At 42.6% G+C, this 19,366-nt stretch overlaps 1 protein-coding gene across 3 annotated transcripts in view; it reads left to right on the top strand.

Annotated features, from left to right (window-relative positions):
- Positions 1–19,137, top strand: part of Slc25a13 (solute carrier family 25 member 13) — a 176,074-nt gene extending 156,937 nt beyond the window's left edge. For all 3 annotated transcript variants that reach the window (XM_087901791.1, XM_087901789.1, XM_087901792.1), the window contains 4 exons: positions 2,781–2,919; positions 14,487–14,645; positions 14,745–14,835; positions 15,236–19,137. In XM_087901791.1, coding sequence (XP_087757917.1) covers positions 2,781–2,919; positions 14,487–14,645; positions 14,745–14,835; positions 15,236–15,422 — 576 coding nt within the window. In that variant the 3' untranslated portion in view covers positions 15,423–19,137. The remainder of the gene's footprint in view (positions 1–2,780; positions 2,920–14,486; positions 14,646–14,744; positions 14,836–15,235) is intronic.
- The last annotated feature ends 229 nt before the right edge of the window (positions 19,138–19,366 follow it).

Here is a 19,366-nt window from a genome sequence, read left to right as displayed (position 1 = left end):
CAAAAAAATCACTGTCATCAAGAACATGCCTGTAAGCCACAGATTTTGTTAGGTGTTCCATAAATTAAATCATTATCATTTCATAAAGTAAGTCATTCCTGATCCCTGGTTTCTTCCAGTATGAAGCAGGCAACACCTAGGCGTATACACAATTAGGAAAATCTCAGGACAGTATTAAGAAGATGTAGACAGTGTGGAGCCATGTGGAATCCATGCCTGTCCATCTTCTACTTAAAAGATGCCCACTAGAAAGGGTGGTGTTTGGGGGTGAAATGAATGAAGAGATGGTATTTAAAAGGTTGGTGTCCCAGCACAGCAATCATCAAAGAAGGTGAGGAGCGATAGGTGGACCATGACTGACCAGATGAATGGAGCATTGATTGCTCTAGCTGAAAGAGGTTAGGGATATCAGTGAGAAGAAACTGGAAAAGCAAAGCTTTGAAAGGGGTGAGAACAGAGGAACCTACCTTCAGGACATCCTGAACCATATGAGTTTTAAAGAAGCAAGTAGAATAAAAGTATAAACCACACAATTAAAGATGGAGGGGACACTAAATCATTCCAGGTCAAAACAAAGCGAAAGCCACACACTGTGGGTTTAAGAAGGAAGGGAATATGTTAAAGCAACTTCGGCATGGCTTCAACTCTGGAGTTGTTGCTTATATTTCTATTGGCAGTGCTCTAAAATGTTTACAGTGTTTGCAAAGTGATCTCTGATGAGCAAAAACAGTGGACAGCAGATTAAATTTGTAAATTTTTAGACAAACATAATATTCTATAGCAGGATTTCTCTATAAGAATTTAGTTTCCTTAAGATAAACTATTGTTAGCAAAGAAATAATGTCAGCCCAGAGGTATGTCAATAAAATGTAACACTGGAGATCCATATTGCTAAACGTATAATATAAAGGAGAATGTGTAGGAAGAATTATACCTCTCAGGAAATCCTTACAATTAATTAAGGAAGTGGTGCGGGTTGCTTTTCCCTCACATGAAGGGAGAGAGCCGTATTTAACTGATCTTCAGTGGAGCTGCGTATTTGGTCTACTTCTTGTGGACAGCACACATGTGTGGACAACACAAACGTGTGATCAGATAACCAGAGCTCACAGAAAAACTTGAAGCAAGAATTAAAATGGAGGAGAAAACAAGAAATTGGAAAGTGATACCAATTCTCTAAGCTTATTTAAAGAACCAACCCTAAAGTAAGCACTGAGTGTTCATGTAGCTGCTGACGCTCTTCTTTACTGCATGCCTCCCAAAAGCAAAGTCTTAGCATCTAGCATGTTAGACTTGTCTGTAGTTATACCTAAGGTACCATTGAACATGACCCTCAAATATGCAGTTGATAGATAAACGTCCTGGGCACCAGGTTTTACATGTGTGAAAGGAGACTTAAGTGATGGATATTGTCGTACTTATTTTCTATTAGTCACCTAACAGTTTGGAGAGTTACAAGCTGTAGTTGCATGAGCTGACACATAGTACCTGAGAGGGGCCCGCCCTTTTCCTAATACCTTCATGAAGAATGAACGCATAAAGTCTCCGTGGGTCAGTCAATAGAGGAATACCCAAATTCAGTCAAATCTAGACAGAATCCAGGTTCTAAGCCTTTGGTCCAGCTAAAGTAGGATTAAATTTAACAGGATTAAGTTTAAAGTTCCACTTGTATTACTTGTGTAGGACAACTAATTAAGTTACAGTAGACCTGGGTTAATAACAGTTTCCGTGAAAAAAGACTGACGGTTTTATACCCCTAGATCTCAGTTTGAGTCAGGAGTGAAATGTCTTTGTTACAGTGAATGACAGATGAGTGACCTAAAGAACTTTGACCGACAGGAAACCCCAGCATCACCTAACTAGACCTCATGCACGTCATTGGATGAGACTAGATCTGTCGAGTCTGGATGAATTCAATTATCTTCTTTTGGGAATCTTTCTAATTGGTAGAAATTTGGAGCCTTAGAAATCTGTGAATGAAACAGTATTGAAAGGGGTTGGTTTCCTGCCCACTCAGTCTAAGAAACAGTGTGTGTGTTGTAGTTTGCATCCTAACGCCGGATTCTGTTTTTGGTATCATCAGTGGTTGGGTACTCAGCATGGCATGATTTTGGCATCAGAAATTATTTAGTGAAAACTTCACTTCTGAAGTTAATTGTCCTATATTGAGCTCTTGAATATGTCAATTATGGTAAATATTTTAAAGTAGGTATTTATCAATATTTTATAAACCCTAAGCAATGGATAAAAATCCTAGTACTCTCTGGAAAGATTTGTTTTTATGTATATGTCTTTTTTTTTCTGGGAAAGACTCCAACACTTTTATCAGGATTCTCAAATGATACAAAAATTGGACCTTTCCCTTTGCACCTCCACAGCTTGTCTTTCTCCTGATTTATGAACAGAGAGGCACCTTGACTGTTGCTTCCTGTCTTACCCTGAGACCAGCCAACAGATCTTCCACCCACAGAGACTTGAAGAGAGTCACAGGCAGAGTTCCAAAGTTGTTCTAATTGGAATCTCAGCCTTAAGAGCAAATGAGACCTCCCCTTTCCCGCATCCTCACATCCTAGGACAAATCTAGTCATGTTTGGAAGAACAAGACTCAGACTTGTGGCTTCGAGAATGCGGGTTATTTTACTGTTCCCTTTTTGATGCGTGAGTACAGATTTGGTCTTCTCCAGGAATATTCTGTTCTGAGGTGAGTTCCAGAGAAGCCTGACTTCCGCAATGGGATGTGTGTTTCATGTGGTGTTTCTTTCCCTTGCAAAACCTCACAGGGTGCCAAAGCATGCTTTCTGCGGGACATTCCTTTCTCAGCCATCTACTTCCCCTGCTACGCCCACGTGAAGGCTTCCTTTGCAAATGAAGATGGGCAGGTCAGCCCGGGAAGCCTGCTCTTAGCTGGTGCTATAGCTGGTAAGTCTCATCCATACAGTGCTGCCCTTTTCCCCCACCCACCCCGCGCCTCCAGCCTCTGGCCCTAACCCCATCCATCATACTACAGAGATAGGGTTTTTGATTTTTTTTTTTCTGACAGTTTTTGGCAGAGTCTTCATGACTTTTATTTATTTATTTATTTATTAAAAATTTCTACCTCCTTCCCACCTCCCTTTTCCCTCCGCCTCCCCACCTCCCCCTCCCTTTCCAGTCCTAAGAGCAGTCTGGGTTCCCTGCCCTGTGGGAAGTCCAAGGTCTTCCCCCCTTCATCCAGGTCTATGAAGGTGAGCATCTAAACAAGTCAGGCTCCCTCAAAGCCAGTTCATGCAGTAGAGTCAAAACCCAGTGCCATTGTCCTTGGTTTCTCAGTCAGCCTTCATTACCAGCCACATCCAGAGAGTCTGGTTTGATCACATGCTCCATCAGTCCCAGTCCAGCTGGCCTTGGTGAGCTCCCATTAGATCAGTCCCACTGTCTCCATGGGTGAACACACCCATGTGGTCCTGACTTCCTTGCTCATGTTCTCCCTCCTTCTGCTCCTCATTTGGACCTTGGGAGCTCAGTCCAGTGCTCCAATGTGGTTCTCTGTCTCTATCTCCATTCATCGCCAGATGAAGGTTCTATGGTGATATGCAAGATTTTCATCAGTGTGGCTATGGGACAAGGCCAGTTCAGGCACCCTCTCCTCTGCTGCACAAGGAACAAGCCGGGGACATCTCCTTGGACCTGGGAACCCCTCTAGAGTCAAGTCTCTTGCCAACCCTAAAATACCTCCCTTAATTAAGATATTTACTTCCCTGCTCCCATATCTACCCTTCCTCCATCCCACCCATCCCATTCCCCCAAGCTCTCCCCAATCCTCCCCTTCTCCCTTCTCCCTACCCATCTCCCCTTACACCCACCCACCCTCCGCACTCAACTTTTGCCTGGCAATCTTGTCTACTTCCAATATCCAGGAGGATAACTATATGATTTTCTTTGGGTTCACCTTCTTTTTAGCTTCTCTAGGATCACGAGTTATAGGCTCAATGTCCTTTAATTATGGCTAGAATTCACTTATGAGTGAGTACATACCATATTCATCTTTTTGGGTCTGGGTTATCTCACTCAGTAAAGCGTTTTCTGTTTCCATCCATTTGCATGCAGAATTTTACCCAAGAGATGCCCAATCATACTACAAAAGCATGTGTTCAACTATGTTCATAGCAGCATTATTTGTAATAGCCAGAACCTGGAAACAACCTAGGTGCCCCTCAATAGAAGAATGGTTAAAGTAGGTGTGGAACATATACACATTGGAGTTCTACTCAGCGTTAAAAAACAATGACATCTTCATGACTTCATGAAGCTATCAAGTGACAGAGAAGAAATTAATCTGTATTTTGTCAAGTTAGATTATTAAGTGACTTTTAGCTTTAGAGTATTTACTAACGATTGGTTGATTTACTTGTTTGTTTTCTGTGGTATTGGTACATTTTAATTCATGTTCCATATTATTTCCTAATTTCACTTAGTGGCCCAAAAATGAAAATGGTTTGGCTTGAACTTTTTAAAACTTAAATACTTGTGCCCTAAAGGTATCTAAACAAATTATTGCGTGCAAACTTGTCCAGAGCTGAAGCAAAATGTGACTGCTCAGGACACAACAAATGGCTGAACTGGAAATGAAAGTCGGAGTTCTGTATTCCAGATCTCCCTTCCTGCGTGTTGTAGTCTGTCACTTTCATTATTACTTAAAACAACTAGTGTGCCCAGGACAGAACAGCTCTGGCTCACAGAGGTAGGACCTATGGAAAACTAAGTACTATTGATTGACGTGTGACCAAATAGGTTTCTCTTCCTCAGCTTTGCATAGAGACAGCATTGTAGAGTCCAGCCTGGATTTCAGGGAGGGGCGCATCATGGGAGGCGCTTTGCGTAGAGACTAGCATGTGTCATGTATTCAATAGCTATGAAGATGGAATGTAGAAGAAACTGCCCCTAAATCACTCCACAAGTACCAAATATGAGATTAAGGATGGTGAGAGCTCAACTCAGGGTCAAAGATTCTCTCATAACCTTGTTTTCCTCAAACTATTAAAACGTTTAACTCTTCTCTTGGGGAAAGCAGATACTGAGAACCAGGCTCACGTCTGGTTATGAATACACTAGGTAGCGCATGTTACCACACCTGGATATTGCTTTTCCTTTTTATTTTATTTTATTTTTGCTGGTTATGAAAGTAATATAGTTCACTATAAAATATTTAGAAATGACTGGGTGATGGTGGTACACGCCTTTAATCCAGCACTCAGGCATAAGCAGGCGCATCTCTGAGTTTGAGGCCAGGCTGGTCTACAGAGTGAGTTCTAGGACAGCCAGGGGTATACACAAAAATTCTGTCTTGGTAAAAAAAAATTAGAAATGGTAAATATTGCTGGAAGAGAGTTGCTGTTTAGCTTAAATTTTTATTACAATTATTCATGTACTTTATGAAGATATATATGTAGATGGAAGTTGTAGTGCACAGACAAGTGAGGGAGTCAGTTTGCTCTTTCCACTGTGTGGGTCTCAGCAACCAAACGTGGACTGTCAGGCTTGGTGGCTTTATCCCCAGCCATCTCACCAGCCTTACTTATCACTTTCGCTTTCTACCTGGATGGTTTAGATGGCTTCAGTGACACTGTGTCTTCAGCATTGTTGACTACTGTAGGGTGATTGGTGGCATGTACTGTGGGGTGAGACTCCAAGGGTCAGATTCACTTCCCCACTTAGACCCTATGACCTACACAAGTCACTGATTCCCTCTTGATCCTTTCTTCAAATTTGGTGATAACTGTTTTAGCTTCACAAAAACAAGTATTGTGAGGGTTGAGTGGAATACCAGACAAACATCTCAAATAGTTGCCATCATGTTAGTATTGAGAAAAGCTCAACTATAGTGATTTTATTGTATCATTAAGCATAGTTTTAACAGCTGGATCTTATCATTATTTTTCATTTTAATTTTTTGAGATTATAATATAATTACATTATTTCCCTTTCTTTCTCTCTTCTCCCCACAATCCTTCCTGTGTCCCTATTGTGACCATTCTTTATCAAATTCATGGTGTCTTTTCCCATAATTGTTGTTTTGTGTGTGTGTGTGTGTGTTCTAAATACATAAATACAATCTACTTAATCTATATAATGTTACTTGTATGGATGTTTTCAGAGCTGACTATTTTGTATTGGAAAGTCAATTGGTGTGCTTTTCCTGGGAGAAGACTATTTCTCCTGCTTTTAGCATTCCTTAGGTGCCTCTAATTATTTGGGTTTTGTTTTGTTTTAATTAAATAGGGTTGAGGTCTCAAGCTTTCCTCCTTGTTCGTATGACTGTTGCCATCATCTTTGTTTATGTTTAGATGTTCACGTTGGTGAGACTTCTAGGAGACACAACCTTAAAGCAAACTTTCTGTTCATCTGTTTCTTACAATCTATCCACCCTTCTTCCATGAATAACGTAAGCCTTAAATACAAGGGTTGTGTTGTAGGTATATCAGATGGAGCTTGGCACCATGACTCTACATTTTCTATAATGGTCTCCATTTGTTGCAAAGAGAAGTTTCCTTGATGAGGGGTGAGGACTACTACACTGCTCTGTGGGTATAAGGGCAAATATTTAGAATGTACTTGAGGGTTATGCTTGTTTAGTAACCTGGCAGTTGTAGGTTCTCCTCCAAGATCCATGGCTTCACTAGTCATAAGTAGTTGGCTAGGTTTCCAGCCCAAGACCTGAATTCATTTTTTGTTGACCGGGCCTGAAGTCCAATTAGAAAGGCGGTTACACCAAGAAATATGTGCCACGATTGCACCCTAAGGGTTATTCTGTTGTGCCGGTTGTTGTGGTTCAGAGACATTATAGTTTGGTAGGACTATTGGTTACTGCTCTCATTTCAAAGCTTGCATGGTGCCTTCTGGTATCATGAAAGACGGTCATCAGGGAGGAATCTCAGCTCTGATCCTCTTGGCCCATGTCTGAAGCATGTGGTATCTTCAGTACCTTACACTTTACCACTAAGAGTACCCTATAATATTCTAGATGTCTCTTAGACAATACTGACCGACAACTCAAGAGGGTGTTTAATGCCTTTTGTTGAGATTCTCATTAGATAGTCTATGGTTCTTGGGGTGGCATCATCAGCCCAGTTGGGAAATTTTCATTTAAACTATTTGTGAATATGTATGTGAATATGTTACAGGAATTTTTGTTTGTTTGCTTTTATGAAACAGGGTTTCTCTGTGTGACTTTGGAGCTTGTTCTGGAACTAGCTCTTGTAGACCAGGCTGGCCTCGAACTCACAGAGATCTACCTGCCTCTGCCTCCCCAGTGCTGGGATTAAAGGCATACTCCACCACCATGCCCCGACTGGAATTTTTATTAAGTAGATAGTTAGTAGTATTGATTCCTTATGCTCTTTTCAGATATCCTTATTATCTTACTCTTCTCCCTCCTTCTTCTTTGCTTATTTCATCCCTCTCTGAAGCCCTACCCCCACATTCGCCTGTATCCACATCCCTCTTTACTTCCCTACTTCTTATGTACTAGCTTCTTCAGATCTGGAGTTAGGAATCTTAGATGAGAGAAAGCGTGTAATATTCTCTTTCTGTTTGTTTGGGGTGTGTCACTCAATATATTCTTTTTCTACTTCAATACATTTATCTGCAGATTTGATCATATATTTTTCTTTGCAGCTAAATAGTATACCATTGTATTAGTGTTCTCTAGAGGAAAAGAACTTATAGAATGAATCTCTCTTCACACACACACACACACACACACACACACACACATATATGGAACTTATATATATATGGAATTTATTGGAATGTCATACAGGCTTCAACTCAGCTAATCAACAATGGTTGGCTATGAATGGAAAGTTCAGGAAACCAGTAGTTGCTTAGTCCACCAGACTGGCTGTCTCAGCTGGTCTTCAGTATATGTAGGAATTCCAGATTAGTAGACTCCAATGCCAGTGAAGGAATGTGCTAACAAGGCAGGGGAAAGCAGGCCAACAGCAAAAGCTTCCTTCTTCTATGTCCTTATATAGAATTCCAGCAGAAGGTATGACCTAGATTAGAGGTGTGCCTTGCTGCCTCAAGGTCAAGGTCAGAGATGTGTGTCTTCCTGTTTCAAAGGTCAATCCAAGAAGTGGATTCAATCACTTCAAAGCAAGCAAAAAATTTCTCACAGATGTGCCCTCCATTTCTGGATTGTAATTCATTCCAGATGTAGTCAAGTTGACAACCAATAATATCCATTACATCCATTGTGTATATGTACCACATTTTTATTATCTATTAGTCAATTGAAGAATGCTTAGGTTGTTCCATCTTCTAACTGTTGTGAAGAGAGCAGGGAACATGGTTGAGTAAGAATCTGTTGAATAGGGTCTAGCTAGATGAGACCTCTTGGTTCTTCCCTTCGTACACTCTCCCTAACCCCCCACGCCTCTCCCCAATCCCACATCCCATGATCCAGCCAAGTCTGGCCACTCCTGTCGATGCTGCTACCAATCTCTAGACTTCCATCAGGACCTTCCTTGCCTGCCTCAACCTATGAGCCCCTTCCATGCTCCATTCAACCGTTTCACCCAGCCAGATTCTACACATACATCTCCGAGGTCTAGCCTGGTAAGTTTACCTAATACTTCCCTTCTCATACCACTGCAGCCCCTCCATCTATCCCTTAACTCAAGCTTGGACTAGGACACGATCCCTAACCTTAGCCCTGTGCAACAACCCAGTCCCCCGTGTCCATCTTCTAGGCCCAACTCAGTCTGCACATTTTCCTCTCCTGTCCCAACCTGCTCTGTCCGTATTAGACAAGAACTAACAAAAGAAGTCGACAAGCTCAGATCTCATGACAAAATAGATAAATATGAAAGATTAAGGCAGCATCCTCTTCCATCCCCAAATCTATCAGTCCTATGGAAATGTCTGCCAGTAAGAATTACCTTGATGAACTCCAGAACACAGAATTAAAACAAAAACAACCACAAAACAATCACAAATGGTAATCAAAGAGTTCCAGGAATTTAAAGAAGACAAGGAAAAACAGCTTAATAAACTTAGAGAGACTAAATAAATAACAAATAAGACAATAAATAGATGATAGATAGATAGATAGATAGATAGATAGATAGATAGATAATAATGCCCTAGTGATGCCCCCAAAAAAACCCACAAACAGAAGACTCTTGAAAATGATAAATGCAATCCAAAATTTTAAAATAGAATTCAATAAAAAGGTAGAATAATATAGTTTTAATCAGAGATATTTACAACTGTCCAAATGCTTGAAACTTTACATAAGTGATTTTTATCAAAACAAAACAGATCTTTAGGCTTAAAGATTCTTTTTCTGGTTTTGGACCTATCTTATTGGAGAAATAGATTCTTGGAACTGAGTTTGCTGGTACAAAGTATGATTGTTTTTAACATGAAAGCACACTGGTCTTGAAATTCTGGAGGCATCAGCACCCTGAGCTGTCGTTTTAGCCCTGCTTCCATCCTGTTCTCTGAGCACTTACCTGGTGGCCTAGTTTGGCTGCTATTACTGTGCTGAGACACCGTGACCAAAAGCAACTTGGGGAGGAAACAGTCCATTTGCTTACACTTCCACATCACTGTTCATCACTGTAGGAAGTCCAGACAGGAACTCAAACAGGGCAAGAACCTGGTGGCAGGAGCTGATGCAGAGGCGTGGAGGAGTGTTACTTACTAGCTTGCTCTCCAGAGCTTGCTCAGCTTGCTTTGTTATAAACCCCAGGACCTCCAACTCAGGGGTGGCCCTACCCACGATGGTCTGGGCCCTCCTCCATTAATTACTAATAGGTTTGCCTATCCTCAATCTTATGGAGGCATTTTCTCAGTTGAGGTTCCCTCCTCTCAGATGACTATAGTTTGTGTCAAGGTGACATAAAACTAGCCACACCTGATATTCCTTTATTACTACCCCAGAGCTTCTCAGCTTTAAACAAGTACTTAGTGTTTCTTTTTGGGTGTGGATCAGAAGCAGTTTTTTGGATGCCTGTGGCTCAAGGTATGTTATTAGTACTAAGAGGGGAGAGTCTGCTGACACAGAAGATTTGATAATTGAATAATTCAATTCTTAGAGCCTTGAGAATAAAAAGTAACGGCAACAAATGTGGTGAAGTATATACATACTGATCCAGCTTCCTTCCAGAACACCTTAAGCTGCGAGAAATACGCCATAAAAGCAGCAGCAGCAGCACTCAGTACTCAGGAAGCAGACTGAGTCAAAGCACTGGCAGGAAAAACTACTCTTGATAACGCAGAAGCCAGCGTGGACACTCTTGACCTCTTAGTGAGCAGTAGGTGCCTTGGGTATTCTCAAAGAAGTAAGTTAGCGAGCTGCACTTCCGGAGGTGTAGCCAGCTCAGCCGCTCCCCATGTCATCTAGAGCTTCACGCAACATCTGTCCGTAGGTTCAAACCTAGAACTGTAGTACAGAGAAGGAGCCCTCGGCCCGGAAAGAGCAGGTGTTGAGCTGATGGAACGCAGGGCCGGGCTCATGTCGAAACTCAGCCACAGGTACATAAATTCACAGCTCCTTCCAGAGTAGAGGATAAATTCTTCTCGCTGCACCTATCAGCATTTGGGAAAGGTTCAGCCCTGCCAGCCTACCTTAGCACCTTCAGCATGAATAATCTCTGATCCATAATGGAGAGTGGTGGGGAAGCAGGTCTGGAGTATGGCAGGTGCCACCCACGGCCAAAAGCGTGGCTGCTCGGTCCACAATTTCACTCTGAATATCAGCAGACAGCCAGGCATCCTCAGACAGGAAGGGGCAGCAAGGAAAGAGAGCTGAAAAATTACAGAGAGAATGGTAATTTAGGGACCAGAGGGGAACTTGCAAGAGCTGTAATTAGGAAGCCTGGAGGGGATTCTTTGTGTCTTACCTTTTATTCTTAAATAAAAGTAAGTACACAGGAAGTTGTGAAAACAATTTAGTCATCTTTCATGTACACTTCCTAGGAACCTTGCATCTTCCATAGCTATCATACAAGGTCAAAATCAGGAAATTGACTTGTCATGACACATGTAAAGTTCTGTGGCATTTTAAATTCCTGTGTTTATTTGAGGTGTTGAGGATGGACTCGAGGTCTAATACATTGATTATGTGATTGATTATTTTGATACAGCTTCTCATTAGGACAGCCAAGGTTGACCTTGCACTCAATTTGTAGCCAGAATTGCTGACCTTGTATGGTTTTGTTTTTTTTAATCAGTGAAATGATTATCAATTAAGATCCATATGGTTCTATCTGATAAAAACAGATCTGACTAAAGAAAACCAAGCGAGGCCTCATTTGGTCTGCTCACCTATGACCCCAACACTCATGAAGATAAGGCAGGAAAATTAAGAGTTTGAGGACAGCCTGGATGTTTGAGAAAAGAATAAGGAAAGGGAAAAAAATTTATTTGGGAAATAAGGACATGGTAGGGTCAACACTCTAGAAGGTGGCGCAAAGCTACAGAGGTGGGAATACGAGCATCGAAGAGACATGCTCGAAGAGGTCTACTGTCTTCAAAAGAGTTCCCTGGATATCAGGGTCAGGAGAGGGCAGCCAACAAGTGTGTCATAGAAACTGGGCTTTGCGTCTGCAGGACACTTCCTGCCAGTTGTCCTGGAGATGACGGTTGCAACCACAGTGATGTCCCCAGGCTTAGCAGCACCCTGGGGAAAGACAGAGCCGGTGCCTATCTACTCCAGAGTGAATTTAAGAGAGACAGCATGGGAAACTCGAAGCGGTGTCGACAGAAAAGTCATAGCTCTAAATCACTCAAAATTGTTGCTGACTCAGGTGTTTGTGTTTATTATGCAAGAGAGCTGTTGGGAGACATGTGAAGGAAAGAAAAGGCCAGAAGGAAAGTGAGCTACCATCCTTGACTTGCTGGAATAAGGTGTGTGATAGATATTTGTGTGCCATGGCTACATCATGGTTATTAAAGAAGTAATAGGAAGGGGAGGAGCTGGAAAACATACTCAGGACCTGAGAAATGAGTCCCGGAGCCATCATCCATGTGGATTCGGTGTCCTAAGCAAAAAGAAACAATTTCATTCGGCATTCAGAGAAAATCTAGTCGTCTTCAGTTTGACAGTATCACCCAACTTCGGGCATCATCCGTGCTACACACCTTTCTCAATCTCAGCTTAGAAGTATAAACAGAACCTGAGACTTTTCTCCTTCTTATTGAGGAACTTTATCACATTGCCGTCAATAGCCAACCAAGTAGTTTGATCATGTAGATAGAAGCCAAGAAGGGGAATTTGGAACCTCTTGACCTTGAGCTAAAAGAAACACGTATTAACCTTTTAAGCCTTAAATGGGGAAGCACAAACTTATTAATGTTAATATAATACTTACAAAAATTAGTATCTCTGGCCCCAAAGCTGTCTGGATTTACCAAGTCGCAATTTCTTTTTGCTCTCAGTGATTGTCTATAGTTTCTAGCTCCAAGGAAACCCCACAGTTGTTTTTATTAGCTGCTGAGTGCTGGGTACCATTTTTGTTGCTAGGGTGGTGGATGGTCCAGGGCTATGCATGTGTGAGTCTTATCGATAAAGAATCAAGCAAGCTGACTGCATTCTTCCTGTTGAGGACACAGATGATATTTTCTATCTTCTGCCCTCCTCTTACACCCAGACCATTTCATCCATTTGACTTCAGACTTTCGAAAACAGAGAATGACCGGACAAATTGATTTGGAGTCTTTGTCCATTCAGCTGTCTGGTGACCAATCCCTTTAAAAGATCTGTTGCTGGCCTGGCTATGTTTTAGAGCAGCTGAACCCAGTTTTCCAGGGTTACTGTCAACCTTAGAAGTCTTTACAGGGCTGTCCGTAGTGACTCCTAGACTCTCTAGACATCATCCTTTAGGAGCTATGGTGCTACAGATAGATATGGCTGGGCTTGTGCTTGGGTTGTAGGATTTCTGCACCCCACCCCCACCGCCTCTATCCACTTACACCCTAATCTGCTTTGCCAGACAACTTACTAAGTAGTTTCTGTGTTTCTTTTAGCGTTTTCATTCGGGCATCTTTATTCTCATCAGATCCATTCTTCATACTCTCCTCCCCTCCAGTACTTCTCTCGTGATCAGGAAATGTTTGTGAAAAAGAACGTTCCCCCATTATCGCTGTGTCTTTCCCAGCCCCAGCTGATCATACCTGCAATGTGGTTAGAAGGATTTTGTTTCATGTTTAGAGAGGACTCCTTGCTAAACTCTTTCTAAACCAGGAAGCGAAGCAAAATGATTGGTGGTATGAATACAGTGGGTTTCTAAGCATTCTTTTGTGTTTCCTTTCATCATGTCAGAGGATAAATTCCTGGCTCAAAATGACAATTATTCACTCCAAGCTAATAGGAAGCCCAGTGCGACTTCTTAGATGAACACTGGGTAGAAAGTGAACTTTTCACATGTAAAGTGCAGAGTACTTTGTAACGAGCTGTTTCTAGGAATCGATGGTATCGGAGTTGAGGAAGAGGCTTTTCTCGTGGGTGGGAGCATGGAGGACACAGTTACACGCCCCCTCGTGATAGCTCGCGCTGGGACTTTAAAGCTGGCTGCCGAAGGGCCAGATGGAGTTCTAAGCCAGACCATGTTGGTTTGGACAGAAATTCTTACAGAATTATTAAGCCTTAAAAAAAGCAAAGGAGATTTATGCATCTGCATCTGACCAGGTTGGTTTGGAATAGGTTCATAATGGAAAAGTAATAAAACCATAAGAGACAGTATTTTCTGAACAGTCTCCCTTTTCAAAACTCCAAACATGGGCTGCCCCATTTTTGGATAAAAACAACTGAAGAAAATTTTCCCGTTGGTAATTTTGGGAGGGATTTTGTTGTTGTTTTCCTTCCTCATTGATTATTAGCCAGTATAAGTTTTAAGCCTTCTGTTAAAATGTTCTAGCTGTATCAGTTTTGTGAGGAGGAAGAGGCGGTTAGGAGAGTCACACGCAGGCTCACACTATTTACTTTGCTATCGTTACCGCCTTGGGTAAGAGAGGTTAGGGTTTTGGAGTACAGGGTGGCTGGATGTGTGAGAGAAGGCAGCCTCCTGTGACTGCCAACAGCCAGGAAACCATGCAGAGGAAACATATAATAAGCCTCACCTCTGAAAAATCAGACCTAATAACTTTGCAAGGTTCTGATTTCAACAGGAAAGCAAAAAAAAAAAAAAAAAAAAAATTTTTTTTTTTTTTGAAAACCACTTTCTCTGTTTGTTCTCAACCACTTGAAATGGTGTTACGGATAAATAATTACTTGAAAATATTTATATATTTAAGAATAGAAATAAGAAATGAAGATTGGAGGGGGTGTTGGACACTCGCAGACAGGTCTGTCATGTTGTGCTCTCCAGAGGACAGCAAAATGGACATTTTATTGCGTTGGCTTCTTAGCTTTCTTTCCTTTCCACGGCCAGCCATTCAAAGCACCGTTATTTTTATATAGTGAGGATGCGGTAGACTGCGATGGTGTTGTGTCTCTCCTACAGGTATGCCTGCAGCATCTTTAGTGACCCCTGCTGATGTTATCAAGACTAGATTACAGGTGGCCGCCCGGGCTGGCCAGACCACTTACAGCGGTGTGGCTGACTGTTTCAGAAAGATCCTGCGGGAAGAAGGCGCCAAAGCTCTGTGGAAGGGAGCTGCTGGTACGGAAGGCATTGGTTCTTAACTAACCCTTTTGCATCAGGGACACTTTTTTTAAAAGATCTAATGGTATCTATCATTTCTTTCCGTCTCTTCCGTAGCTCGTGTCTTCCGGTCCTCACCACAGTTTGGTGTCACCTTGCTGACGTATGAATTATTGCAACGATGGTTCTACGTTGACTTTGGAGGAGTGTGAGTGTCCTGGTGAACGTACAGCTAAATTTCTGCATCCTCTAATACTGATTCTTATCGAGAAAAGCACACAAGTCTGTCTACCTCCTGCGACAGTGTCCACAAGGTCTTGTCAAAGGGAGCCCACAGCTGACTAGAGTTCAATCTTTGCTCTGTGCTGCATAGTTTTATTGGTTTCTACTGGAATTTTCTGTTGTTGTTGTTTTTCAAGACAGGGGTCTCTGTAGCTTTGGAGCCTGTCTGCAACTAGCTCTTGTAGACAAGGCTGTCATTGAACTCACAGAGATGTGCCTATCTCTGCCTCCCAGGTGCTGGGATTAAAGGTGTGTGCCATCACCACCCCGCTTCTACTGGGTTTTTTTTAAAACACTCAGTTGATACTGATTTCCTTTCTTCATAGGAAGCCCATGGGATCTGAACCAGTTCCTAAATCCCGGATTACTCTGCCTGCTCCCAATCCTGACCACGTAGGGGGCTATAAACTGGCCGTTGCGACATTTGCAGGGATTGAAAACAGGTTTGGACTTTACCTACCTCTCTTCAAGCCTTCAGCATCTACCTCAAACGTGACTGCTGGGGGCCCGTAGGCGGACTGACCTGGATGTGGCTGTCGAACGGTTGGAACTGCAGAGAGCCCCATAGCGTGGCTTCGCCCCTTCCGCATCTGTCTCATTTAAATTCAGGTCAAGGCTTTTTATATTAAATGCAATCATTCATTTTCTGGATGTTTTTGTACCAAGATCATGTGGAATTATTCCTAATTATTCTTTGGCCCACTGCCCACGAACCTATGTTTGTATCTTCTATACACTGGGATTTGGGCACCACTAACTTGATCTGGAGTACGTCTGAAGGGAAATTAGGGATGTCTCCTACCTGAGTCTACTGAAAGGCAGCCATGGTTCCTAAAGCGAAGAGTTCTGAGGATGTTTAAAGAAGTAGAAGGCTGGGAATATATTTATAAAAATGAAAGACACTGTAAGAAAAAAAACAAATATCTAGCCTGGACTCAAATTTTAAACATGCACAAATTTGGCCTCTGGATTGTATTATGAAGGTTTTATGTGAAACATGTTTTTTCATAATGAAAGCCACATTGAGGATGTTTAGTAATCATACTCTCTTACTCGTACCAAGTCTACTAGGGAAAAGTTTTGAATGTTAAGGAAGTGCTTTTGGCATTCTTATTATAGAGACAGAAGAAACTGAGACACAGTTCTGCTCCTAAGAGTGTTGATTTTGGATAAATGCTTACATGATGAACACATGCTGATTCCTGTCAATTTTAACAGACACTAAGAATAATGCCACCCCCTCGTGCTGGGGCCAGCCTGCTCCCACTTGTATGGTAGGCGCCCATTCACCTTTAAAATCATTTTATCTTGATCATGTCAGACAAATATACTCAAAGTTTTTATTTAATTTGGGGTGCCTTGTATCATGGTCAGAGGCTCATGTGTTTGTGAAAGGGAAATAAACTATTTTTAAAGCTATTGATTGCTTGCTCTTTTCTATTTCCACGATGAATGACAAACATGTTTACCATTAATGGCTTCTTCTTGCCATGTTTAGGGATATCCTGTTCCTACTGAGCTCATGTGCATGGTTTAGAACGAGTAGGAGAGCATAAGCTTTACTCTGGGAAGGGAAGGAACCACTGAATAATATCTCACCCTGGTCATCTGTAACACTTAAGACAACTTGTGTGTTAGGAAAGCACGTGCTCATTTGGCTATGTTTATCTATAAGCAATTAGGTATGAATGCACATGTGTGTAGAAACCAGAGTTCAGCGGATGTCTTCCTCGCTCTCTCCCCATCTTCACTCCTGAGAAGAGGGTCTTTCATGGAATTAGAGCTCAACAATTTGGCTACCTAACTGGCCAGTGCGCTCCAGGGATCCACGTGTCCCCATATCCACAAACAGGAGGTAACCTGTTCTTGGTGACATGGAAGTGCCTCCAGTCCTAGGTTTCTACATGACTTCTGGGTGCAAACTTGGTCCCTAATGCTTGCACAGCAGCAGCTGACTGGCAGGACCATCGCCCCAGCTCCCCTTGCTACAACTTCTTACCATGAGGATTAAAATAATGCAAAGCTTCAGTGGAAGTTGGACATAAGAACCGTGTGAAATGATATTTGTAATTTACTACCGAGTTGTATCAGAACCATATTTTGCTTTATCTAAGCCTTGCTAATCTTTTCCTTATGATGATTTTGGAAGAAGTTAGTCTTGAAAAGGGTTTGTGGTTTTGTTCAACAACAGTCATCTCCTCAAGTTAATACTGATTGATCTACTCAGGTATGTGTGGATGTTCTCAGACTGAAGACTCCCATCCCTGCTCCGGTAGGTCGACACACAAAGTTATATTCAAGTTGGAAAGAGTCAACACATCCATAAGATTTTTATTTGCTCACCTGTTATAGGTATGGCCTTTACCAGAAATAGGACAAGTGTGCACGTGACTCCTTCCCCTCCTGTTTGACATACAGAGGCGTGCTTTCCAGTACATGATGTGTACCTGCATTTGGCCCTCAGAGACCAGTGCCCGTGTGAGGGTGTCATAAAACTCGGGGCTCCGACTTTGGACTTGGGGTGTGGAGGAAAGCCTCTGAGTTCTTTCGACACTTACTAGAAATTTTATAGAAGATCAGATTTTCGTGGAAAAAAAACCACTGACCCAGACCTCATAAAAAGTACACAGTCCACCCATTTCTTTACAAGCTGTGGGGTTTGATGAGAGAGCGCCCTGGCTTTGCTTATGCTTCTGTGGGACTGAGGGTAATTCTGCACACAGTGAATAGGAAGAAACCAGAGGCCCAGAAGTTGGGGTTGATAGGACCACATTGTCTGTGTTTCTTTGAAATCCTTGGCTTTTTCTATTCAGGAGGCAGTGACTTGAGCGTCTTTGAAGGAGGCCTACTTTCCATGACTCCTGCTCAGTGGGTGGCATGCCTGTGACAGGCCTAGAATTGGATGCAATCACCATGTGGGGAAAACCACGTGAAATTTGTTCTGGGTTTTTCTTCTCCCCAAAGTGACAGCCCAACATGTCTGGGGCGGCGTGGCTGCTGTCATTGCTGCAGTCAGTCCCGTGTCATTCCCTTCTCCCCAAGGCTGAGGCACCGTAGGCATCTCATGCCTGTGTGCTTCCATGGCTACCCAAGGGAACCAGCCTCCCCTAGTGTAGAGCCTGGAGCCGTTCAGCTCTGCTCTCGGCCCAGCTCATGATGACTTGGGAGGTGGGAGACAGGCCTGATTTTCTAGCTGCCTTTTTAATTTGTTTCCAAGGAGAGGAAAAAATGTGAAGCTGACCACAAAGTGAACACACTGATTCTTGGGTTCCAGTCGTGGCTGAGTTTCTTGAAGCTGGGTGGCGCGCTGTCGCCAAGCCCCTGCTGCATCTCCTAACCCACAACCATTTGCCGAGCTCCCTGGGGTCGCCTTCATCCCAGCAGCCAGGGTCGCACAGGGAAAGTAAGAATTCTGGCCAGAAAAGAGTCATTTAAATGCTTATTGCATTTCAAGCTTCAGGTTTTACTTAGCTAAAATATTTAGCATTGCTGGAAAACAATGTTTAAATCTTGGTGCTTATATGTTATTTAATGGTGTGGCCTGTGTAAACCTTGGGATGCTTACATTTTGACAGTCTTCTGGAAATGTTTAGCAGCGCATAACTCAGTGAGCAGGGAAGAAAAACGGGAAACAAATTGTGCTTGAAACTGTTTGTAACCTCCTCAGACTGTGGATTCAGAGTGCACAGCATGTCAGAGAACTTCAGGTGCAGGGATGGGAGGCACGTCGGTGATAACATTTGATGAATCTGTTTTGGAGCCCAGTTTATCTGCCCTTCCAAATTAACCTTCCCTCCAAGCCATCGTGTGCCCCTGACCACAGAAGCCAGCCTTGCCGGGATGAATTTGTACTCTTGTCACTGAGCAAAATCCCATTTTAAATCCTGGGTAATCAAATGCTTTCAGGATGTGGATTTTTCCACAGCTTTCTAAAATGTTCTTTCCACAAGCGTCTTTCACAAAGGGGTGTATGCCTTTTGTTTTACCTTTGGGTTGGGGGTAGGCGTCAGTCTTCTCCAATGGGTCAGCCTTTGGTATTAGAAAGACAAGATGTGCTCACAAAATTGCCTGCTTCTTTTTACTGTCTCAGCCTCCAGTACCCTCACTTTTGTGGCTCTGTGAGGGAGGGACTCTTCTGAACTGTGCTGCCCATCTGAAGTCACCAGCTTGAAATATGCATGGATGAACAGTTGGATTGATGAATTTTTGATAAACGCATTTTCCTGCACTGTGTCTCTTTTGTGGTTTTGTTATTGGTTTTCATGGTACAGAAGAATCAAAAACACTAGGGCCTTAGGCAAAATGTGCTATTACAGAGCTGTATCTCCATTTCTTTTTGCTTTTCAGTTTTGAATAAGGTCCTTCCCAAGTTGCCTTAGCAGGCCCGGACCCTTTGATCTCTGGTCACTCTCAGCTACCCAAAGAACCGGGAATACAAGCTAGTGCCCACCAGGCTG

This window comes from Myodes glareolus, chromosome 25 (assembly GCF_982192425.1).
Source record: "Myodes glareolus chromosome 25, mMyoGla1.1, whole genome shotgun sequence".
Classification (NCBI taxonomy): domain Eukaryota; kingdom Metazoa; phylum Chordata; class Mammalia; order Rodentia; family Cricetidae; genus Myodes; species Myodes glareolus.
The sequence above is the reverse complement of the archived record's forward strand: the minus strand, read 5'-3'. Positions and strand labels throughout refer to the sequence as shown.